This window comes from Rhinopithecus roxellana, chromosome 12 (assembly GCF_007565055.1).
Source record: "Rhinopithecus roxellana isolate Shanxi Qingling chromosome 12, ASM756505v1, whole genome shotgun sequence".
NCBI lineage: Eukaryota > Metazoa > Chordata > Mammalia > Primates > Cercopithecidae > Rhinopithecus > Rhinopithecus roxellana.
In genome coordinates, this window is record NC_044560.1 from 107,107,022 (window position 1) to 107,132,071 (window position 25,050).

General features: G+C 47.0%; 1 protein-coding gene across 2 annotated transcripts in view; it reads left to right on the forward strand.

Moving 5' to 3' along the window:
- The window catches only part of SAE1 (SUMO1 activating enzyme subunit 1), a 90,539-nt gene that overhangs the window by 52,633 nt on the left and 12,856 nt on the right, over positions 1–25,050 (forward strand). For both annotated transcript variants that reach the window (XM_010377411.1, XM_010377412.1), the window contains exon 7: positions 21,758–21,902. In XM_010377411.1, the coding sequence (XP_010375713.1) occupies positions 21,758–21,902 (145 nt within the window). The remainder of the gene's footprint in view (positions 1–21,757; positions 21,903–25,050) is intronic.

Consider the following 25,050-nt stretch of genomic DNA (forward strand, 5'->3'; position numbering starts at 1 on the left):
TTCGAGGGCAGCCTGACCGAGATGGCGAAATCCCGTCTCTACAAAAATTAGCCGGGTTTGGTGGCACACGCCTCTAGTCCTAGCTACTTGGGAGGCTGAGGTGAGAGAATCTCTTGAACCTAGGAGGCGAGGTTGCAGTGAGCCGAAATCGTGCACTCCAACCCTGGGCGACAGAACGAGACTCTATCTCAAAATAAAATAAAATAAATTAAATTAAATATCTCTAAACTAAGTACATCTCATTAAATTTCAAATCTGGAGTTCTGTGAGTTAGGGAAACAAGATCACCACGATACTAGAAAAAACTGATGCAGATAGTATTAGACACAAAGATTATCTGAATTTAGGCCCAGATAATTGTCTTCTGTTTCCCCAAGAAACATTTGAATTGTATTTCTGTTAGATAAGCATCATAGTAAAAAGTCTTCAAACTTTTTGAAGGCATAAAAAGTTTTCTTTGTTAAACCCTCCCCATTTTTCTGTCTTCTAAATTTCTAGGGGAACTACTGTTAAGTTTTTTAGTATCTTGTTGAAAAATGGTTAACAATTATTATCGTTTGTATTTGTGCAATCAAACTGTGAAACACTGGTTGGGAACTTGCTTGTTTACACTTGATGGTGTAAATTATAGGGAAAGAGCATATGTAGAGTGGCCTCTTTTGCTTTCTTGGCAGCATAATGTTGTATCCTTTGGATGCACCATCATCTATGACCAGTCTCACCTTGAAAGGCATACATGTTTTCCATTTTTCCCAGTACTTGGAATTTGTTTCCAAAATTGTTTCTAGAAACATGACTAATGTGACTGACGATGCCTTAGGAATTCCTAGTGGGGACAAGGTGCTTGGCTGGGATGCATACCTAGGAATACCTCACAAAGAAACCTGATTTTGTTTCACCATTGCCTAATGGCGCACATAGTAGGTGCTCAATAAATAAATATTTTTTGCTGAGTGGTTTTTGCTTGTCTGGTCATTTGCCCTATTGTAGAGGGAGAGCAGTGTGCCTGCTGGGGTCCCCACAGGGTCATTTTGCCTTCATGCCTGCCTCTGTGGCACCCATTAGGCTTTTGATTCCAATGTTGCCCTGGGCTCTTACTCACAGGTAGATGTTTTTTATTGCCCCATTCATAATTCAGCCACCCGCTGTCCGCACGCGTGTGCTTGCCATGTTTAGGTATTGGGTGTTTTTCTAGTTTACTTAATAAGTTAGTGCCCAGACTGAATGCTTCCTGCTGCATTTTTCCACTGTCTTGAGAGTTGGCCTCGCCATCTATGAGCAAAAGGTCTCATCTTTTTATTATTCTCCCATGGCATGTTGCAAAACAATAAGCGTGAGCTGGTTTCCTGTGGCAAAAAGTTGACTTTGATTTGTTCTTTTTGAGGTTACTGTGAGTTTATCATAACAGGAGTGCTAAAAATATCAAGTCTGGTATGGAAACAGCATTCACTTACCAGCATGAACAATAACATAGAGGTTTAGCCCAGAGCAGGAAGAAATGGACTTCATCTCAAGAGGAGAATACTTATCAGAGAATTCTTGGCAATTTTAACTTGCTCAGTCTCTGTTCTAATGAGTTATGGAAAAGTACTTAGACCATCTTTGAGCTACAGAATTGAAGCTGAAAATATTCTTAGACCAAACATTTTGTGAGCACCTGCTATGTGCCAGATCTCATGGCTGGGACTCGTCAGAGGAAGAGGAATAGAATAAGTCTCCTTGCCGATGTAAAATACAAACAATTCTACTCCCTGTGAGGATAGCCATAACAGAGGGCTATAGAAACTATCATGTGTTGTTACCGGTTTTTGTTTGTTTTTCCCCCCAAAACAGGGTCTTGCTTTGCTTTCCAGGCCAGAGTACAGTGGCACAGTCATAGCTCACTATAGCCTTGAACTCCTGGGCTCAGGTTATCCTTTCACCTCGACCTGCAAAGTAGCTGGGACTACAGGTGTGTGCCACCATGCCCAGCTATTTTTAAAAATTTGTTTGTACAGATTGGGACGTGGGAGGTCTTGCTGTGTTGCCCAGGCTGATCTTGAACTCCTGGCCTCAAGAAATCTCTCACCTCAGTTTCCCAAAGAGGGGTTATAGGAAAGCACCACCATGCCTGGCTCATGTTCTGTTTTTAAACACATTTGCATTATTCCATAATAATCAAAAGTATTTTATTATGGGAGCTTAGGAAACTGAAGGTCTGTCCATCTCTGGGGAGTTGTGAAGTCTTGACAGAGGAGGGGAGATCTAAGCTATATTTTGCAGAACAGGTATTTGCCAGGTGGGAAAGAGGGAAGAATATTGCAGAGCAACACATGCCCAGGGCCAGCAGGACAGAGGCTGAGCCTCAGAGGGACTGGAACTTGGAGAGAGCGGACCAGTGGTTTCCCTATTGATAGAACATCAGAATCTGGCCGGGTGCAGTGGCTCATGCCTGTAATCCCAGCACTTTGGGAGACTGAGGCGGGCAGATCATGAGGACAAGAGATTGAGACCATCCTGGCCAACACAGTGAAACCCCATCTCTACTAAAAATACAAAAATTAGCTGGTCATGGTGGTGTGCACCTGTAGTCCCAGCTACTCGGCAGGAGAAGGGAGGAGAATCACTTGAACCTGGGAGGCAGAGGTTGCAGTGAGCTGAGGTAGCGCCACTGCACTCCAGCCTGATGACAGGACAAGACTCCGTCTCCAAAAAAAAAAAAAAAAAACTATCTATCTATCTATCTATCTATCTATCTATCTATCTATCTATCTATCTATCTATAAATCATAATCACCCAGGAAACAGTTGAAAAATGCAGAGTCCCTGCTTCTAGCTCACGTTACTGAATCCAGATAACCAGGAGTGACTTGCATGTCTGCATTTTTTCTATACCACCCAAGTTTCTCAGAAACCAGCCAAGTTAAGGGAAGGTACTACCATAGGAAAGGGAAACCCATTTCCCAGGCCAAAGCCTTTGCTTACTCGTTTATGTTTATTTTATTTTATTTTATTTTTATTTATTTATTTATTTTTTTTTTTTTTTGAGACGAAGTCTCGCTCTGTCGCCCAGGCTGGAGTGCAGTGGTGCGATCTCGGCTCACTGCAAGCACCTCCTCCTGGGTTCACGCCATTCTTCTGCCTCAGCCTCCCGAGTAGCTGGGACTACAGGCGCCCGCCACCTCGCCCGGCTAGTTTTTGTATTTTAATAGAGACAGGGTTTCACCGTGTGTTAGCCAGGATGGTCTCGATCTCCTGACCTCGTGATCCGCCCGTCTCGGCCTCCCAAAGTGCTGGGATTACAGGCTTGAGCCACCGCGCCCGGCCTAGAGTATCTTAAAAAAAAAAAAAAAAAAGAGGCCGGGCGCAGTGGCTCACGCCTGTAATCCCAACACTTTGGGAGGCGGAGATGGGCGGAATACAAAGTCAGGATCGAGACTATCCTGGCTAACACGGTGAAACCCCATCTCTACTAAAAATACAAAAAATTAGTCGGGCGTGTTGGCAAGTGCCTGTATTCCCAGCTACTCGGGAGGGTGAGGCAGGAGAATGGTGTGAACCCGGGAGAGGGAGCTTGCAGTGAGCCGAGATTGCACCACTGCACTCCAGCCTGGGGGAAAGAGCGAGACTGTGTCTCAAAAAAAAAAGAAAAACTCTAAATAAATATTGAACTCTACTTAGTGGGGTTTTTGTTTTGAGATGAGGTCTTGCTCTGTACCCCAGGCTGGAGTGCAGTGGCATGATCATAACTCATTGCAGCTTCTCCCTCCCAGCTGTGATCCTCACGTCACAGCCTCCCAAGTAGCTGGGATTATAGGCAAGTAGTAGGGATTACAGGAATGCAATACCACACCCAGCTGATTTTGGTATTATTTGTAGAGATGGGTCTCACTGTGTTGCCCAGGGATAGTCTCTGTCTCCTGGGCTGAAGTGAGCCTCCTGCCCAAAGTGTTGGGATTACACGTGTGAGCCACTTTGCCTGGCCTAGTAGGTTTATTTTTCACAGTGGTGTGGGTTAGCAATTCTGAAACTACTTACTGTTTCTTCTAAGATTGAGCAGATAGATAAATGTAGTGTTGATAATGAGAATCAAGTTTTCTTATTGTCAGAAAGGAGTGTTCCTATGAAGATGGATAGTGAGAAAGGCTAGAAGGAACCATGTGGTATTGGATTGGAATTGAAGTTATCTAGATGAACTCATGGTTTCTTATATGTGGATGTAGCAATATGTATGTGTGTATGCATATCCACTTTTAAACGTGTTTATTTCCTAGAACTGTTTGTTGAGAGGGTTTATGCCCAGAGACATCCCAGAAGCACTGAATGCACTCATGCCAAGATGTTAATAGCTTTCCCCACTAAACAGAAACCAGGGTTCCTTGGAGAAATGGCTGATTCCAGTGCTGGGGTAGGAAAATTACAGGTGAGCTTGGAATATCCTGCTATGCCAGAAAGTAAGGAAGTGCTCTAAGAATGATAGGGGCATGTCAGAAGAACAAGAAAAATAATCAATTAATATAAACAAGCAATTATGAAGGTAACAAAATCTATCTTTGACTATCACCATAGTAGTAACAATTCTTTCAAGAATCAAGATGCTAAAATCAATGGGGAACAGTTTGTGGTGAAACAGTGGAGATGTTTCCTTATCACATGCTTTTATGCTATGCCTGGTGGCGCACCCCTATAAATGCCAATATTTTGGGAGGCTGAGGCAAATTGATCACTTGCGCCCAGGAGTTTCGAGACCAGCCTGGAAAACAAAGCGAGACCCCATCTCTACAAAAAATACAAAAGTTAGCCAGATACGGTGGTGCATGCCTGTAGTCCTAGCTACTCGAGAGGATGAGATGGGAGGATCCATTGAGCCCAGGAGGTTGAAGCTGCAGTGTGTTGTGATTGCACAGCCGCACAACTGCCGAGGCAGGCAGATTACCTGAGGCCAGGAGTTCCAAACTGGCCCGGCCAACAGGGTGAAACCCCCTCTCTACTAAAATACAAAAGTTATCTGGGCATGGTGGCGTGTGCCTGTAATCCCAGCTACTTTGGAGCCTGAGGCGGAAGAATTGGTTGAACCCAGGAGGCAGAAGTTGTAGTGAATCAAGATCACGCTACTGCACTCCCACCTGGGTGACAGAGCCAGACACCGTCCCAAAAAAAGAACATGGGAGATGATGATAACCTTTTACTCTCAGTGATCATGTATAGGAGAGCTTTAGAAATAGTTCTATTTTCTCCTTTTTAATTTATTTTTATTTTTATTTTTGAGACAGTCTCGCTCTGGCACCCAGGCTGGAGTGCAGTGGCGCGATCTTGGCTCACTGCAACCTCTAAGTCCCAGGTTCTAGCGATTCGCCCCCCTCAGCCTCCTGAGTAGCTGGGATTATAGGGGCACACCACCACGCCTGGCTTATTTTTGTATTTTTACTAGAGAGGGGATTTCGCAAGCTGGTCTCAAACTACTAGCCTCAGGTGATCCTCCCACCTCAGCTTCCCAAAGTGCTGGGATTATAAGTGTGAGCCACTGCGCCTGGCCACTTTTTAATTTTATGTAATTTTTTTTTTTTTAAGATAGAGTCTTGCTCTAAGGCTATAGTGTAGTGGTATGATCACAGCTCACTGCAGCGTCAACCTCCTGGACTCAAGCGATCCTCCCACATCACCCTTCTGAGTAGTTGGGATTGTTGTAGGCAAATTTAAAAATTTTTTTTGTAAAGAGGCCTCACTTCGTGGTCTAGGCTGGTCTTGAACTCCTGGGCTCAACTGATCCTCTCACTTCTGCCTCCCAAAGCATTGGGATTACAGACGTGAGCCACTGCACCCAGCCTGTTAGATAATTTAGAAAACTTTCTTTCCTCATTCTTCAATTTCCCCTCATTCACACTCCCAACTTTCCTGTTTTGTGATTTTTAAATGACTTTGTCTTTGGATGCCGGCTTGATTTGGTGATTAGTTCTCTTCAGAAGAAACTTCTTATTTTAGAACTTGTAACCTTTGCAAAGCAGGCCATAGGCAGCCATCACTATTTGGGTATGACGTTCCCCAGTGGGTTTTTGGTGTCCAGTAATGACAAAAACTGCTGAGAAGGAGACAGCCACAGGGAAATGGGTTCCGATAATGGGGCAGCAGCTGAGTGCTTGTTGATTTGCTGATGTCATGACCACAGATGTTTAAAAATAATTTGTAAGGAAAAAGGAAAAAAAAGCATAGTTGTGTGTGTGTGTGTGTGTGGTGTGTGCGCGTGTGCACACCACTGCCTTATCAGTGGTAGAGAATGCAGACCACAGTCATTCAGAAAGGAAGAAGGCATCACCCTGCAAACAGGAGAGGTGAGGGGAAGGGCAGAGGTGACCCACAAATGCGACTCCGTGCCTTGCAGCAGAGAGCTCATGAGAGAACAGAACTGGTTAGTCACTGACTCTGCTCCTTCGTCTGCGAGAGAGGTTCAGCACCAAGTCTATGCCACACAGTACTGGAAGGATTAGATGAAGGCCTGGCACACATTGTAAATTAATAGCTCTTGGTTACAGGTGGGGTGCCGTGGCTTGTGCTTATAATCCCAGCCCTTTGGGAGGCCAAAGTGGGAGGATTGCTTGAGGCCAGTAGTCCAAGACCAACATGGGTAACACAGCGATACCCTGTCTCTCTCTCTCTCTTTTTTTTTTTTTTTTTGAAGGGGGGGAGCAGTCTCATTCTGTCTTCTGTCACCCAGGCTGGAGTGCAGTGGTACAATCTTGGCTCACTGTAACCTCCGCCTCCCAGGTTCAAGCAATTCTCCTGCCTCAGCCTCCCGAGTAGCTGGGATTACAGGTGCCCACCACCATGTCTGGCTAATTTTTGTATTTTAGTAAAGATGGGGTTTCACCATGCTGGCCAGGCTGGTCTCGAACTCTTGACCTCAGGTGATCCACCAACCTTGGCCTCCCAAAGTGCTGGGATTACAGGCGTGAGCCACTGTGCCTGGCCGGTTCATGTACTTTACATGCATTGTGATCATATTAAATCTTCATTACATCCTTACTAGATCAGGTCTTGTCCTGTTTTGACATGAGGAAATTGAATCTTGGAAGGGCTAAGTCATTTGTCCAGGGTCATCACACTCCGTATAAGTATTAGAGTCTAGACTTGAGCCAGAGCTGTCACACTGTCATCCCTAGGGCCTTGTGTTTAAGCATCGCCTGACAAAGTGCTCAGTCAGACTTTAATTATTAGCATTAGTAATAATACCATTACGATGATTATTTTGTCTGAACTTCACAGGCGCCTCGTGACATTTTCTTATTCCACTTTTGCAGATGGGAAACTGAGGTCCACCAAGATCAGATTACAATAATGGGCAACATTGTCAGCAACCTGCCTTGCTGTTTTTCTTTGCAGGCCTACATCTCCCCCACTCCCCCACCCCCTTGGCAGTAGCCTATGTTTGAGCTGCTCACAGGCCCCAAGGCCCAGCTGCAATTCTTGTTTAAAGCCTCACATCTTTTCTCTGACTGTCAGACAACAGTCACGGGAATGTCCTGTGCCATGTTCCCTCGGCAAGAGGGATTGGCAGAGAGCAGCAGATGCCTAGAGTCAAGGTCATGTGCTGCTCAAGTGCTGGGCTGGAGACAAGACCCTCTCTCCCTGCTGCTTGTGACCAGGCAGGGTGGCTCTGAATGTAGAGGGCTCTGTCAGAACAGTTCTGTGACCAGAGGGTGTGGTTGGCAAAGCAATGCATTAGGGGCCCATGGAAGTTTATACTTGGTTTCCACATTATTTCCCTGTGACTTTTAGATTTTTTTTCCTTTTTCTTTTTGTAAACTAGTTTTTTCATACTAGTTAGAATGTTTCAGTTTAAAGGTGAGAGTCAAACTCTGGAATCACCTGACTTTTTTTTTTTTTTTTTTTTTTTTTTTTTTTTTTTGAGATGGAATCTCACTCTGTCACCCAGGCTGGAGTGCAGTGGTGCAATCTCAGCTCACTGCAAGCTCCGCCTCCCAGGTTCATGCCATTTTCCTGCCTCAGCCTCCTGAGTAGCTGGGACTATAGGCGCCCGCCACCATGCCCGGCTAATTTTTTTTGTATTTTAGTAGAGACGGGGTTTCACTGTGTTAGCCAGGATGGTCTCCATCTCCTGACCTCATGATCCGCCCGTCTCAGCCTCCCAAAGTGCTGGGATTACAGGATTACATGTCCCGCGGAATTGCCTGACTTTTTTTTTTTTTTTTTTTTTTTTTTTTGGAGACGGAGTCTAGCTCTGTCGCCCAGGCTGGAGTGCAGTGGCGCGATCTCGGCTCACTGCAAGCTCCGCCTCCCAGGTTTACGCCATTCTCCTGCCTCAGCCTCCCGAGTAGCTGGGACTACAGGCGCCCACCATCTCGCCCGGCTAGTTTTTTGTATTTTTTAGTAGGGACGGGGTTTCACCGTGTAGACCAGGATGGTCTCCATCTCCTGACCTCGTGATCCACCCGTCTCGGCCTCCCAAAGTGCTGGGATTACAGGCTTGAGCCACCGCGCCCGGCCGCCTGACATTTTTAAGGAAAGGAATCGAATATTGGGCTGGGGCTAGTCTGAAATGGTGGTTTGCATTATTCTAAATTGATGGGCTCTAGGTTAGGGGCACCAAATCCATTTTCAAGTGATTTTTGTAAAAATTGGCATATCTTCTATTTTATCTCTGTTCCAGAGGTGACGCTATAACATAGAGGTTAAAAATGTGGTGACTTTTAAATCCGTCATGACCATAAACCTCTGCTAAGCCTCAGTTTACTACCACTAAAATGGGGGTGGTAACAGTTGTACCTACCTTGTTCAGTCTTTTTTGTTTCTGTTTTTTTGTTTTTCAGACAGAGCCTTGCTCTTGTCGCCCAGGCTGGAGTGCAGTGGCGTGATTTCGGCTCACTGCAGCCTCCACCTCCTGGGTTCAAGCGATTCTCCTGCCTCAGCTTCCCAAGTAGCTGGGATTACAGGCGCCCGCCACCATGCCCATATAGTTTTTGTATTTTTAGTAGAGGCAGGGTTTCACCACGTTGGTCAGGCTGCTCTTGAATTCCTGACCTCAGTTGATCCACTCACCTCGGCCTCCCAAAGTGCTGGGATTACAGGCATGAGCCACTGCATCCCGTCCCCAAAATCTGAAATGTTTTGAGTGCTGACATAACACTCAAAAAAATGCTTATTGGCCCCGGACGCAGTGGCTCATGCCTGTAATCCCAGCACTTTGGGAGGCCGAGGTGGGTGGATCACCAGAGGTCAGGAGTTCAAGACCAGCCTGACCAACATGGTGAAACCCCATCTCTATTAAAAATACAAAAATTGAGGCCGGGCGCGGTGGCTCAAGCCTGTAATCCCAGCACTTTGGGAGGCCGAGACGGGCGGATCACGAGGTCAGGAGATCGAGAGCATCCTGGCTAACATGGTGAAACCCCGTCTCTACTAAAAAATACAAAAAACTAGCCAGGCGAGGTGGCGGGCGCCTGTAGTCCCAGCTACTCGGGAGGCTGAGGCAGGAGAATGGCGTAAACCCGGGAGGCGGAGCTTTCATTGAGCTGAGATCCGGCCACTGCACTCCAGCCTGGGGGACAGAGCGAGACTCCATCTCAAAAAAAAAAAAAAAAAAATACAAAAATTGACCAGGTATAGTGGTGGGTGCCTGTAGTCCCAGCTACTAGGGAGGCTGAAGCAGGAGAATCACTTGAACTCAGGAGGTGGAGCTTGCAGTGAGCTGAGATCCGGCCACTGTACTCCAGCCTGGGCAACAGAGTGAGACTCTGTCTCAAAAAAAAAAAAAAAAACCTCATCGGAGCATTTTGGTTTTTGGATTCTTAGATTTGGGGTGCTCTATCAGTAAGCACATGGTAAATATTTCAAAGTCTGAAAATACCCAAAATTCAAACACTTCTGCTCCCTGTCATTTTGGATAAGGGGGACTCATCCTGTATAAACAACACTGCAGTGAACATTTATAGGTAATTCATTCAGTGGGTAAAGGTCAGGACCTTTTATAGGGATCCTTAATACCACATTTTTACATGGTTCACTGAGCGTTCGTGCTCCCCTCCGCTGAAGGTCCCTCAGCCTTGCTTGGGTTGAGTCATCTTGGTCCTTAATGTGGTAGGCAAAAAATGGCATCTTGTTTTTGAGCTCGTTTCTGAGAAAGTGCACGCTCCTTTTCCCCATCAACAACTTTAATGCGGCACCTCGGAATCTCTTCAGTAGAGTGAGATGCAAATAACGAGGCACAGCTTCTTTCCCTTTTCTGAGCTGATGCCTGGTGAGGCCATAGACTGGGTTTCACTGCAAAGACGAAAGCGTGGGCAGGACTTGGAGCACAAAAAGGGGGCATTTCAGAGTGAGTCTTCAGGGGCGGCTGCTCCGGAGGTGAAGTTTTCTAGAGAAAGAGATGAAAGCACCATGTGGCTGTGGCGACAGACAGAGGCTTATGAGCCAGCCCTCTGGAGATTGTGAGCTCCACGTGTGAGGGCAAGGCCTGGGGCTGTCTGGGTCGCTTCTGGGTCCCCAGCACAGCTAGCATAGAGTAGCGGTGGAGAGCAGGTGCTCAGGAAGTGATTTTTGAAGAATGGATGAATGAATACATGCACATACATACTTTTAAGTTTCTGGGTTAAAGAGGAAAACAGAATGAGATAAACAAAGGAAAGTAATGTAGAGGTAAACTGAGCAGATGGCAAGATGCCGTGAATGGTAAGAGGCCAGGAGATCCAGAATCAGGGTGGCTTCTATGAAGTGTCCCTACCTCCTCCCCCAGCCCAGCTGTGTCCCTCCTCTGAGCTTCACACCTATGGACTGTTCTGCACCCTAGCCCTCAGATGCAGTGGTGAAAGTAGGACTCCTATTGTGTTTCCCTGTTAAGGGCAGGCATGGTGCCCTGTGTATCTGCTGCTGCTGTTTCCTTTTTTTCTTGCTGAGTATTCCGTGTGTAGCATGTTTGTAACACTTGCTAAGAAACAGAACCATCCAGATAGCTCGAACACTTTTCAATTCAGTCAGTAACAGACCAGGTCTGCTTTGGATTTCCAGGAGCTCGTGTCACTTTATTTTTTTTCTGAGCCAGGGTCTCGCTTTGTCACCCAGCTGGAGTGCAGTGGCGCAATCTCGGCTCACCGCAGCCTCTGCCTCCAGGGTTCAAACAGTTCTTGTACCTCAGCCTCCCAAGTAGCTGGGACTACAGGTGCCTGCCACAACACCCGGCTCATTTTTGTGTTTTTAGCAGAGACAGGGTTTCACCATGTTGTCCAGGTTGGTCTCAAACTCCTGACCTCAATTGATCTGCTTGCCTTGGCCTCTCAAAGTGCTGGGATTACAGGCGTGAGCCACCGCGCCCGGCCTCTGGATTGCCCGACCTGTGTCACTTTGTCATGAGCCCTTCTCCCCTAGTTATCCTTTATTCTTCTAACAGGCTTCCTGTGTGACATATTTTATCAGTGCCAGCTATGGGGCAAGCCCTGTGCCAGGTGTTAAGTATATAGTAGTAGTGAACAAACAGACATGGCCTCTGCCCCACAGAGCATAAAAATCTAATGGAGGAGACAAGCCAATCCTTATACTAATTCATTTCCACAGGTGAATATAAAACCACAAACTGGGCTGGGTGTGGTGGCTCATGCTTGTAATCCCAGCACTTTCAGAGACTAAGGCAGGTAGACAACTTGAGCTCAGGAGTTTGAGACCAGCCTGGGCAATATGGTGAGACCCCGTCTCTACAAAAAATAAAAAAACGAGTCAGGTGTGGTGGTGCATGCCTGTAGTCCCAGCTATTTGGGAGGCTGAGGCAGGAGGATCACTTGAGTTCAGGAGGTCCAGGCTGCAATTAGCTGAGATTGTGCCGCTCACTCCAGCCTGGGTGACAGACTGAAGCCGTGTCTCAAAAAAAAAAGAAAAAAAATCACAAACTGTGCGTAAGAGTGTCTGAGAGAAAAACAGGGTGCTGGGAGTGAATGTCAGGAGACAGGGAGGTCTGAGGCAGTGTTGTGTCCAGAGCTCACAGCTGAATTAATGGTAATGCAGCTAAATGAGCTACTGTGTGGCACAGGTCACCACAACAAGTGTCAGCTTTTCTAGGGCAAGTGTGAGCTGGGTTCCTGCACTTTGCTTAAGAGCAGTGACAGACCTGGAAGATACTGCCCCAGGCACTCTTGGGTGCTTTACATGTATTGGTTCATTTAATCTTCAAACCCCACAAGTGCCCTTGGGATTCCCATTTTGCAGAGGAGGCTCAGGGTCTTTGTCACTTGCCCAAGGTCACAGTAAATGAAAGAATAGGGAGTCTAGGGCTGTGCTCTTCCTGCCGCCCTCCAGTTGGAAAGCTCTCCAGGCCAGGGACAGGCTTGGCAGAGAGAAGGTGCAGAGGACGGGACAGACAGATATCCAGGGACTATGAGGACCGAAGTGGTCCTGCCAACTGTGGAGGGCCTGGTCACTTGACAAGGCACCTCTTTGCAGCCCCCCTGAGGCTCTCTCAAAGCCCCTTTTCCAGTTAGGACATTTTGTTACCTCCTGTGTTGTTTTTGTTGATTGCCCTCTGAAATGCTATGAGAGGACAGATCATTCTGCCCTCGCCTGCCCAGGCCAGCACCTGGCACAGTCATTGCTCAGTGTATATTTATTGAATGAACAATTGACTGAATGTCAGGCCCAGGGCTTTGCCTTAGGAAATAGGCTGTTGGATAAGAGGACTACCATACTTTGCATTTTTTTCTGGAAATTTATGTCACCTGGGAGTGGAGCAGATTACCAGGCTGTTTCCAGAGATACCGACTCTCCATAAAGTGAGCCAACCCTGGAGCCGGGTGCGGTGGCTCACGCCTGTAATCCCAGCACTTTGGGAGGCTGAGGCAGGTAGATCACGAGGTCAGGAGTTTGAGACCAGCCTGACCAACATGGTGAAACCCCATCTCTAGTAAAAGAAAAAAAATTTAAAAATTAGCCGGGCGTGGTGGTGCGTGCCTGTAATCCCAGCTACTCAGGAGGCTGAGGCAGTAGAATCGCTTGGACCTGGGAGGCAGAGGTTGCAGTGAGCAAAGATTGCGCCACTGCACTCCAGCCTGGGTGACAGAGAAAGAGACTCTCTCTAAAAAAAAAAAAAACAAAAAAAAAAACCAACCTTGGGGAGGAGGCTGTGTTCAGCCGCAGGGAGCCAGAGAATTGGGGCCGAGGTGTCTGGCACTGAAAAACTTTAGACCTTTCTCAGGTAAATGAAGTTTTGATATAGATTCAGCTCCCCTACCCCCCACAATTGAAATGTTTTGGGGGCCAGCAATTAGGGGCTAATTTGTGACAATGACTTTATTTTCTTCCTATTAAAATAGTGGTTTAGTCAGTAGCCTTGGTGAATAAATTTAGGCATAATAGTTAAATGTAATAAAAGTTTATGTAACAGTGATTTTTTTATTATTATTATTTTTTGTGTGTGTGACGGAGTCTCGCTCTGTGGCCCAGGCTGGAGTGCAGTGGCCGGATCTCAGCTCACTGCAAGCTCTGCCTCCCGGGTTTACGCCATTCTCCTGCCTCAACCTCCGAGTAGCTGGGACTACAGGCGCCCGCCACCTTGCCCGGCTAGTTTTTTGTATTTTTTAGTAGAGACGGGGTTTCACTGTGTTAGCCAGGATGCTCTCGATCTCCTGACCTCGTGATCCACCCGTCTCGGCCTCCCAAAGTACTGGGACTACAGGCTTGAGCCACCGCGCCTGGCCAACAAACAGTGATTAATAATGTTGCTGTCCAGATTCCTGTTACAGCTCTAACCTGATGTTATGAACTGAGATTAAATTTGAATTTGAGTGCTTACATTATTTTGTAAAGGTGGTAGTATATCCACATATCAACAGTTTTTTCTTTTAAATATGTGAAACTGTGCTTGGTTTCTCTTTTCCAAAGTTGGCCTTTTCCATTACATGGGCAAGTCCTGAACCTAAACCGAGACACTAGCCCATCATCTCCAGCAATGAATGTCATCCCCGGACTTCAGCAACCTGAGTTAATTAAAAGGTTCAGATGAAGTTAATCAAGTTTGGAACTCTAATTTTGTGCAGTGTTTTGATACAATTTGATGAGTCATCTTTTGGTAGAGCAGCTCTCTATCCCTGACAGTGTTTGATCTTAACGGAACAGTTTTATAATGTGTAAACTGGTGGGAGGTGCTCTTCAGAAATGCAGAGTCAACAGTGGTATGTGTGTGCGCTGGCTCTTCGGCTGGGGCGCAAAGCAGAACAAAGAGGAGAATTTAATAAGCAAGAACTTGTCAGGGTCTAGGGTCAGTTCTGAGGCCGCTGCCTGTCAAAAACATGGGTTTTTTCCTGCCCCCCTCCACTGCTGCCAACTGGAGTCTGACCTTCGAGAAAGAGTGAAAAAAGACAGCTTCTGTTTGTTTTGCTGCAAATAAGTGGCTGGACTGATTGGCCCCCTTCCCAGAGGCCCTGCAAGGACTTCAGATGTGGTCAGCGAGGTATGTGGATGGTGCCAGCCTGCCGGTCCTCGTCCAGCCGAACTGCACCAGGAACAGGCAAGGGGCCCAGAGAAACAGCAGGGCCAGCTGCCGCTGCCTTTGCTCCTGCTCTTAATGCCATCCTATTTATTCCTGGTCTTACTCTCTCAAGATTGATGGGCAAGGTTTTGTATGACCTCCATCCCCACTTCTCACCCACTGAACTTACAGCTTGAAATTAACAGAGGCAAGGCCCATCTGGAAAAATGCATTTGACAAAAACATGATCAACTGGGGGATCCCCTGAGGTGGGTAGCAAAGAACCAGACCACTTGGAATCCTAGGTGCTATGTCCCTGTATGGACCTGCGGTTTCTTTTGGATTCCATTAGGGTTAAGAAGCACAATTTCTGAAGCTAGATTTGAGTTTACATTTCTGCTCCAGTACTTGGGAGTTACAGTGACCAAGTCATTTAATGTTTCTGAACTTCAGTTTCCTGATCTGTAAAGTAGGAAGGGTAGGCCGGGCGTAGTGGGTCATGCCTATAATCCTAGCACTTTGGGAGACTGAGGCAGAAGGATCACTTAAGGTCAGAAGTTTAACGTAGTGAAGCCCTGTCACTACTAAAAATACAGAAGTTATCTGGGTGTGGCTGTGGGCGCCTATCGTCCCAGCTACTCGGGAGCCCGAGGCAGGAGAGTCACTCGAACCCAGGAGACAGAGGTTGCAGTGAGCTGAGATGGTGCCAGTGCAATCTAGCCTAGGTGACAGAGCGAGACTCTGTCTCAAAACAACAATAAAAACCAGTAGGAAGGGTGATAATAATTACCCCCAGGTTATTGTGAAGATCACGTGAGTGCTAATGCATGTGAAATGTTTAGTATGGTGTCTGGCACATAGTAGGCACTATAACGCTTTGGGCTTTGGTGCTCCCACAGCTATGTTTTCAAACCAAAAGATGAAAAGTTTTGTGGTAACAGCAGAAAAAGAAATCACCTCTTGTTGGTCCCATGTGACAGTTGGTGCTAATGTCCTAGTGACACAGAAATAAGAAGAGCCATCTAGCACAGGACTCCTGCCACTGTCCACCACCTTGCACCTGGAAAGCAGGCAGCCTCAGTTTCCACGTGACTGCTGCAGGGCCTCAGACTATGCCCTGTGAGCAGCCCTTGCTCAGCATTGCCTCCATCTGCTCAGGCAGTGTTGGTACCCATTCTGGGTCTTATTGCCCTGTTCTCTCAGGAGTGATTGACAGGACTAGCGTTTGACGTTTGATGTAATATCCTCTGCTTTGGCTATACTAACAGATGGCTGGATTCCTTATTTTTATTCATTTATTTACTTGATTTGGTTTTTTTTGTTTGTTCTTTTTTGTTTTGTTTTTTTTTTTTTTTTGAGACAGAGTCTCACTCCATCGCCCAGGTTGGAGTGCAGTGGCACGATATCAGCTCACCATAACCTCTGCCACCTAGGTTCAAGCGATTCTCTTGCCTCAGCCTCCCCAGTAGCTGGGATTACAAGCGCCTGCTACCACACCCAGCTAATTTTTGTAGTTTTAGTAGAGATGGGGTTTTACCATCTTGGCTAGGCTGCTTTTGAACTCTTGACCTTGTGATCCACCCGCCTTGGCCTCCCAAAATGCTGGGATTACAGGCGTGAGCCACTGCACCTGGCCTCCTTTATTTTATGGGACATTTTAGGAAAAGAGGCTTGGTCCAAACAGGCAGTACTTTCCACTTCTGCAGTCATTTCTCCACCCTGCCCCCAAATGGTTACTTAGTTGCATTTATTTATTTACTACAATCGGAGTACCAGCAGCACATCTACAAAATTAGAAGTCTTGGGTGGTAGCAGATCAGTGCTCTCTGGCATCCAGATGGTCACAGCCTTACAGCTTTTTTTTTCTTTTTTTGAGACAGAGTTTCGCTCTTGTGTCTCAGGCAGTGGCACAATATCAGCTCACTGCAACCTCCACCTCCTGGGTTCAAGAGATTCTCCTGCCTCAGCCTCCCGAGTAATAGATTACAGGCACCTGCCACCATCCCCAGCTAATTGTTTTGGTATTTTTAGTAGAGATGGGGTTTCACCATGTTGGCCAGGCTGGTCTTGAACTCCTGACCTCAGGTGATCCACCTGCCTCAGCCTCCCAAAGTGCTGGGATTACAGGCATGAGCCACTGTGCCTGGCCAATTGTCATAGCTTTCAGTTGGCTACCAAGTGTTGAGGTAGCATTGAGGGTTGCAGAAGCAGTGTTCTTGAAAAAGAGAAGAGTAACATTCTCAGAAAGCAAACAGTATTCAGAGTCCATGGGTTTTCTGGAGCTTTTTTCTTTTCTTTCCCAGGATGAAGTGCAGTGGCACGATCTTGGCTCACTGCAAGCTCCGCCTCCTGGGTTCACGCCATTCTCCTGCCTCAGCCTCTTGAGTAGCTGGGACTATAGGCATCCACCACCACACCCGGCTAATTTTTTTTTTTGTATTTTTAGTAGAGACAGCATTTCACCATGTGATCCAGGATAGTCTCGATCTCCTGACCTTGTGCACCCGCCTCAGCCTCCCAAAGTGCTGGGATTACAAGCATGAGCCACCGCACCTGGCTTTCCTTTTTTTAAAAGAAATTACCAGCCAGGTGCAGTGGCTCATGCCTGTAATTCCAGCACTTTGGGAGGCCAAGGCAGGAGGATCACCTGAGGTCAAGAGTTTGAGACCAGGAATTTGTATTTTTAGTGAAACCCCATCTCTACCAAAAATACAAAAAATTAGCTGGGTGTGGCTGCAGGCATCTGTAATCCCAGCTACTCGGGAGGTTGAGGCAGGAGAATGGCTTGAACTTGGGAGGCAGAGGTTGCAGTGAGCTGAGATCATGCCATTGCACTCCAGTCTGGGCAACAGACTGGAGTGCAACAGACAATGAGACTGTCTCAAAAAAAAAAAAGAAAGAAAGAAAAAGAAAAAAAGAAATTACTTCTGCTCTGATGTGCAGAGCCCCATCTATACTGGACACCTGAAGGTTACCAGAGAAATACAGGCCAGGGGCCTTTGACATTGGCACTGAGAAAAGCATAGCGCAGAAACAGGGTATGTCTTTTTTTTTTAACCTGGGCATCTGTGATTTGAGGTCTTCTTGGAACACTTTATAACCCATTTCTGAACTTCTCCCAGGCTTCAGTGGAGCCACCTGTTGTAGCTTCTAAAACTCTGTTCTCCTCAGTTGTTCTCCCACCCATTGCCTTCACAGATGCAGAGACCAAGATTCACTCACTCGACATTGGACCTTTAGCACCCAGGTCTGTCTGGCACAAAGTAAGTGTTCGGCCAGGCTGGTGGAGTGACTTCTACTTAGAGAATGGTCCTCAACATAGGCTGCTCATTACCAAAACTATTTGGTCTTTAAAAAGTGTGACTCTGATGCTTGAGTCTGGGGTGGGTACCAAATACTTGCTTTTTTTTTTATTTTTTATTTTTATTTTTTTTGAGACAGCGTCTCGCTCTGTCACCCAGTTGATCTCCGCTCACTGCAAGCTCCGCCTTCCGGGTTCATGCCATTCTCCTGCCTCAGCCTCCCAAGTAGCTGGGACCACAGGCGCCTGCCACCACGCCTGGCTAATTTTTTTGTGTTTTCAGTAGAGACGGGGTTTCACCATGTTAGCCAGGATGGTCTCAATCTCCTGACCTCATGATCCGCCTGTCTCGGCCTCCCAAAGTGCTGGGATTACAGGTGTGAGCCACTGCGCCCGGCCCAAATACTTGCATTTTTAAAGAGCCTCACAGCAACTCCTGGTAGTTTTCAATTTACCTTAACTTTTATGTAGGAACCCCTTGTCCTGGTAGAGAGTATAATTTGCTGAATAAGTCTACTTTTTCAATCAACATATACGGAAGAGACATCAATGAAAGAACTGGCAAACTGTAAAGCCCCCTCTCCAGGTATGAAATACGGTCCCAGCGCACTCAGGGCTTGGGCCTAGAAGCTGATCCATGTCTCTGTGTCTGTTCTGAAATATCTTGTGTGATGTGGGAGAAGGAGTATTGTCCTTAGAGACAAGGCTTGAGACTGTGCCCTTTCCTTGAGCAGCATGTAGGGAGAAAGAATGCCTGCCCACCCACAGGCACGTTACCTGTGGAGAAGGTGTAGTGGGCAGTTAGAAGGTGTTGGTATGTTAATCAGTCTTTTTTTTTTTTTTTGAGATGGAGTTTTGCTCTATCACACAGGCAGAGTGCAGTGGCGCGATCTCGGCTCATTGCAACCTCCTCCCAGGTTCAAGTGATTTTACTGTCTCAGCCTCCCAAGTACCTGGAACTATAGGTGTGTGCCACCATGCCCGGCTAATTTATGTGTTTTTTTAGTAGAGACAGGATTTCACCATGTTGGCCAGGCTGGTCTCAAACCTCTGACCTCATGATCTGCCTGCCTCAGCCTCCAAAAATGCTGAGATTGCAGACATGAGCCGCCATACCTGGCCAGTGTTCCAGTGGTTTTTTTTGTTTTTTGTTTTTTGTTTTTTCTGAAATGAGATCTCGCTCTGTCGCTCAGGCTGGAGTGTGTGTGCAGTGGCGCGATCTCGGCTCACTACAACCTCTGCCTCCTGGGTTCAAGCGATTCTCCTGCCTCAGCCTCCTGAGTAGCTGAGATTACAGGTGCCTGCCACCATACCTGGCTAATTTGTTGTATTTTTAGTAGAGACGGTTTCACCATGTTGACCAGGCTGGTCTCAAACTCTTGACCTCAGATGATCCACCCGCCTCAGCCTCCCAAAATGCTTGAATTACAGGCATGAGCCACTGCACCCAGCCTAATCAGTCTTTTGCTCCTCTTTGTCTTTGTTTGGGATAAAAGTTCTAGCCTTATTGGGGTCTTCTTACACAATAGTTCTGACTCACAGCCATCATCTGAACCTTTCCTCTGGTTCACAACCAAAATTAAACATCCGTTTATGGGGATTGAGATAGTTTTCGTAGTAAAGGAGGTTTTGTTTGTAATGACTTGCCTGGTTGATGGGTCTAAGTGTTTGGCCTTTCTGGCTAAAGCAGCCTTTGAACTGGTCCTGCCTAGAATGCGTACCTTCCACTCCTTATCATCTCTCTTCTGGGTCCCTTCCCCTTCCCCTTCCCCTTCCCCTTCCCCTTCTCTTCCCCTTTCCCTTTCCTTTTCCTTTTCCTTTTCCCTTTCCCTTCCCCTTCCCCTTCCCCTTCCCTTCTCCCTTCCCTTTTTCCTTTTCCTTTCCTTTTTTTCTTTCTTTTTTTTTTTCTTTTTGATAGTGTCTCATTCTGTCACCCAGGCTGGAGTGCAGTGATGAGATCTCTGCTCATGCAGCCTTGAGCTTCTGGGCTCAAGTGATCTTCTGCCTTGGCCTCCTGAGTAACTGGGACTACAGGCACCACCATACCTGGCTAAATTTTTTTTTTTTTTTTTTTTTTTTTTTTAAGTAGCAGTGAGGTCTCTCTATGTTGCCCAGGATGGTCTCAAACTCCTGGGCTCAAGCGATCCTCATGCCCCGGCCCCTCAAAGTGTTGGGATTGCAGATGTGTGCCACTACACTCGGCCTCTTCTGGGCCTTTTTTTTTTTTTTTTTTTTTTTTTTTTTGAGACGGAGTCTGGCTCCGTCGCCCAGGCTGGAGTGCAGTGGCCGGATCTCAGCTCACTGCAAGCTCCGCCTCCCGGGTTTACGCCATTCTCTCGCCTCAGCCTCCTGAGTAGCTGGGACTACAGGCGCCCGCCATCTCGCCCAGCTAATTTTTTGTATTTTTTTAGTAGAGACGGGGTTTCACCGTGTTAGCCAGGATGGTCTCAATCTCCTGACCTCGTGATCCGCCAGTCTCGGCCTCCCAAAGTGCTGGGATTACAGGCTTGAGCCACCGCGCCCGGCCTGGGCCTTTTTTTGGTTTGAGATGAAGTCTCACTCTTGCTCAGGCTGGAGTGCAGTGGCACGATCTCGGCTCACTGCAACCTCTGCCTCCTGGGTTCAAGCGATTCTCCTGCCTCAGCCTCCCAAGTAGCTGGGATTACAGGTGCCTGGCAAATTTTTGTGTTTTTGGTAGAGACAGGGTTTCACCATGTTGACTAGGCTGGTCTTGAACTCCTGATCTCAGGTAATCCTCCCACCTCGGCCTCCCAAAGTGCTGGGATTACAGGCGTGAGCCACTGCGCCCAGCTTTTTTTTTTTTTAATTTTACTTTTTTGAGACAGAGTCTCACTCTCACCCTGCTGGAGTGCAGTGGCACAATCTTGGTTCACAGCAACTTCTGCCTCCTGGGTTCAAATGATTCTCTTGCCTCAGTCTCCCGAGTAGCTGGGAGTACAGGTGTGTGCCACCACGCCTGGATAATTTTTGTATTTTTAGTAGAGATGGGGTTTCACTATGTTGACCAGGCTGGTCTCGAACTCCTGACCTCGTGATCCACCTGCCTCAGCCTCCCAGAGTGCTGGGATTACAGCTGTGAGCCACCGCACCTGGCTCTTCCAGGTGTTAATAGAGCCTTTTTCCTCTACTGGAAGCTTCAGCTGCTTTCTGCCCCTTTCAAACTCATACATTGTTGAATTGTTGTTTCCTCAGGGAAGCCTTCCTGATACCACCCTACAGAGGGTGTCATACCCCCTATTATACTATCACAGCACTTTTCGCAGTAAGGTAAATTGCTTTTATAATTGTTGGATTGCCTCTCTATGTTTGTTGAATAAAGAAAAAAGGTGGCCAGGCTGGGCGCGGTGGCTCAAGCCTGTAATCCCAGCACTTTGGGAGGCCGAGACGGGTGGATCACGAGGTCAGGAGATCGAGACCATCCTGGCGAACACGGTGAAACCCCGTCTCTACTAAAAAATACAAAAAACTAGCCGGGCGACGTGGCGGGCGCCTGTAGTCCCAGCTACTCGGGAGGCTGAGCCAGGAGAATGGTGTGAACCTGGGAGGCGGAGCTTGCAGTGAGCTGAGATCCGGCCACTGCACTCCAGCCTGGGCGACAGAGCAAGACTCCGTCTCAAAAAAAGAAAACAATTAAAAAAATATTTTAAAAAAAAGGTGGCCAGGTGCGGTGGCTCACGCCTGTAATCCCAGCACTTTGGGAGGCTGAGGCGGACAGATCACGAGGTCAGGAGTTTGAGACCAGCCTGACCAACATGGTGAAACCCCATCTCTGCTAAATATACAAAAATTAGCAGGGCATGGTGGTACGTGCCTATAGTCCCAGCTACTCAGGAGGCTGAGGCAGAAGAATCATTTGAACCCGGGAGGCAGAGGTTGTGGTGAGCCAAGATCGTGCTCTTGCACTTCAGCCTGGGCGACAGTGTGAGCCTCCATCTCAAAAAAAAAAAAAAAAAAATGGGTAACTTTATAACCTGCCTTCTTTTTCTTTTTCCCAGTGCTCCTAAAGTTCCGTACAGATAAAGGAAGAGATCCCAGTTCTGATACATATGAGGAAGATTCCGAGTTGTTACTCCAGATACGAAATGATGTGCTTGACTCACTGGGTATTAGTCCTGACCTGCTTCCTGAGGACTTTGTCAGGTTGGTCTCAGTATTTATCACTGTTTAGTCTGGACAGATGAAGTTTGTTTTCAGGATTTGCCTTAATTTGAGGAGCTCTTTTATTAGACCCAAAGCCCTGCAGAGAGCCCCCTGACACATTCTACTCACTCCTGTCGACTTCTGCCTCTCCACTAGAATAGCAATATATAAAAAAAAAAGAGGGGCGGCAGATTCTGATTTTTACAATAAGTATCTTATATTCACGTTCAAAATTCAAGGCAATATAAGATTGCCTTGTGTAAACACTATTCTCTACCTTTTTTCACTTTACGTGATCTTGTTATTTATTGACGACATCTCCAGATCAGTACATAGTTTGCTCCCTCTTTTCCACAGCTCCTCAGTATTCCAGTGTGTGAAGCGATGGAGTTTATTGAACCAGTTGCCTGCTCACTCACGTTGTGTTCAGGCTTTTCTGTTTTGTTTTGTTTTGTTTTGTTTTGTTTTGTTTTGTTTTGTTTTGAGACAGAATCTCGCTCTGTCGCCCAGGCTGGAGTACAGTAGCGCGATCTCCGTTCACTGCAAGCTCCGCCTCCCAGGTTCACACCATTCTCCTGCCTCAGCCTCCCGAGTAGCTGGGACTACAGGAGCCTGCCACCACGCCCGGCTAATATTTTGTATTTTTTAGTAGAGACAGGGTTTCACCATGTTAGCCAGGATGGTCTCGATCTCCTGACCTTGTGATCTGCCCGCCTCGGCCTCCCAAAGTGCTGGGATTACAGGCGTGAGCCACCACGCCTGGCCCGTGGCAAAGATTATAGGCTTTTCTAACTGTGTAACACTGTAGTGTGTGACCTTGTGTTGTACATGTGCAGGTATAACTGCAGGATAATTAGGAGGAAGGGAGTTGATGGGTCAGAAGGATGTAATTTATCATTTGGTCGGCATTGCCACTTTGCCCCCATTGGTATCCTATCAATTTATACCCCCAGCAGCACAGCCACCCATGTTCCCAGCATCCTCTCACTTGGACATTACATGCTTTCACCTTACGTGACCGCCTCTTTGTCTCATAAACAGGCTTAGGATTTGATTGGAGAAGACCAGATGGTGACTAGGTCACAATCTCTTTTTTTTTTCGAGACAGTTTCGCTCTTGTTACCCAGGCTGGAGTGCAATGACACAATCTTGGCTCACTGCAACCTCTGCCTCTCAGGTCCAAGCAATTTTCCTGACTCAACCTTTTGAGTAGCTGGGATTACAGGTGCCCGCCACCATGCCCAGCTAATTTTTTTTGTATTTTTAGTAGAGATGGGGTTTTCCATGTTGGCCATGCAGGTCTCGAACTCCTGACCTCAGATGATCCGCCCACCTTGGCGTCCCAAAGTGCTGAGATTATCACGCCACCACACGCTCCATCCATAATCTCCTTCAAGTAGCTCTGGGATCATATACTCACCCTCATCCCCTTTCCATGTCTTTTTTTTTTTTTTTTTTTGAGGCGGAGTCTCGCTCTGTCGCCCGGGCTGGAGTGCAGTGGCCCGATCTCAGCTCACTGCAAGCTCCGCCTCCCGGGTTTACGCCATTCTCCTGCCTCAGTCTCCCGAGTAGCTGGGACTACAGGCGCCCGCCACCTCGCCCGGCTAGTTTTTGTATTTTTAGTAGAGACGGGGTTTCACCGTGTTAGCCAGGATGGTCTCGATCTCCTGACCTCGTGATCCGCCCGTCTCGGCCTCCCAAAGTGCTGGGATTACAGGCTTGAGCCACCGCGCCCGGCCCCTTTCCATGTCTTGAGGGGCTTCCTAAACTCAGCTTTGCAGTGCCTCCAGCTTGTAGCAGTAATAATGGCTATAGTTTACTGAGCAGCTATTATGTACTAGGCATCAGGCAGTTAAGTAGCCAACCCAGATCCCACCCCAGGTATCATCACAGTGCTTGCTCTAGCAACAGCATGCTACCTTGGTTTCTTATCAACAGTAAGGTCTGCCAGAGTCCCTAGTCCCTCCTTTCTTCCCTTTCTGCTGGGAACTTCAGGTAGGCAACAGCAAACCCCACTCCATTTAGGGCCAGCAGTGGTCTTTGAAGCACCTGCGGTGCCCTGACCCAATAAGCCATGATTGTCCTGGTGCAGTGGCTCAAACCTATAATCCCAGCATTTTGAGAGGCTAAGGGCCGGCAGATTGCTTTGAGCTTAAGAGTTTGAGGCCAACCTTGACAATGTGGTGAAACCCTGTCTCTACAAAAAATAGAAAAATTAACTGGGAGGCCGAGACGGGCGGATCACGAGGTCAGGAGATCGAGACCATCCTGGCTAACACGGTGAAGCCCCGTCTCTACTAAAAAAAAAATACAAAAAACTAGCCGGGCGATGTGGCGGGCGCCTGTATTCCCAGCTACTCCGGAGGCTGAGGCAGGAGAATGGCATGAACCCGGGAGGCGGAGCTTGCAGCGAGCTGAGATCCGGCCACTGCACTCCAGCCCGGGCGACAGGGCGAGACTCCGCCTCAAAAAAAAAAAAGAAAAATTAACTGGGAATTGATGACTGGTGCTTGTAGTCTATATATATATATATACACACACACACACACACACACACACATACATATACACACACATATATATATGGCATAGCTGGGACTACAGGCATGTGCCACCATGCCACCTCTTGCATATCTGAGACTACAGGTGTGTGCCACCATGCCTGGATAAATATATATATCATATATATGTGTGTATATATATCATATATATAATAAAGTATTTATATAAGTAAAAAGCTATAAACAATTTAAATATCCACCAATAAAGTATTGGTTAAACTACCATATTACCTAGATAACAAAAAATTGTGGAATGTAAGTAATATGTATCTGTATATTTATTGACACAAACAGGTCCATAATATGCTGGGAAAAGGCTGTCAAACAGTACGGATAGTATATTCCCATCCTGAATTAATCAATTAATTAATTAATTAATTTGAGATGGAGTGTTGCTCTGTTGCCCAGGCTGGAGTACAATGGCACGATCTCGGCTCACTGCAACCTACGCCTCCCAGGTTCAAGTGATTCTCCTGCCTCAGCCTCCAAAGTTGCTGGAACTACAGGTGCCTGCCACAACACCCGACTCATTTTTGTATTTTTAGCAGAGACAGGGTTTCGCCATGTTGGCTAGCCTGGTTTTGAAC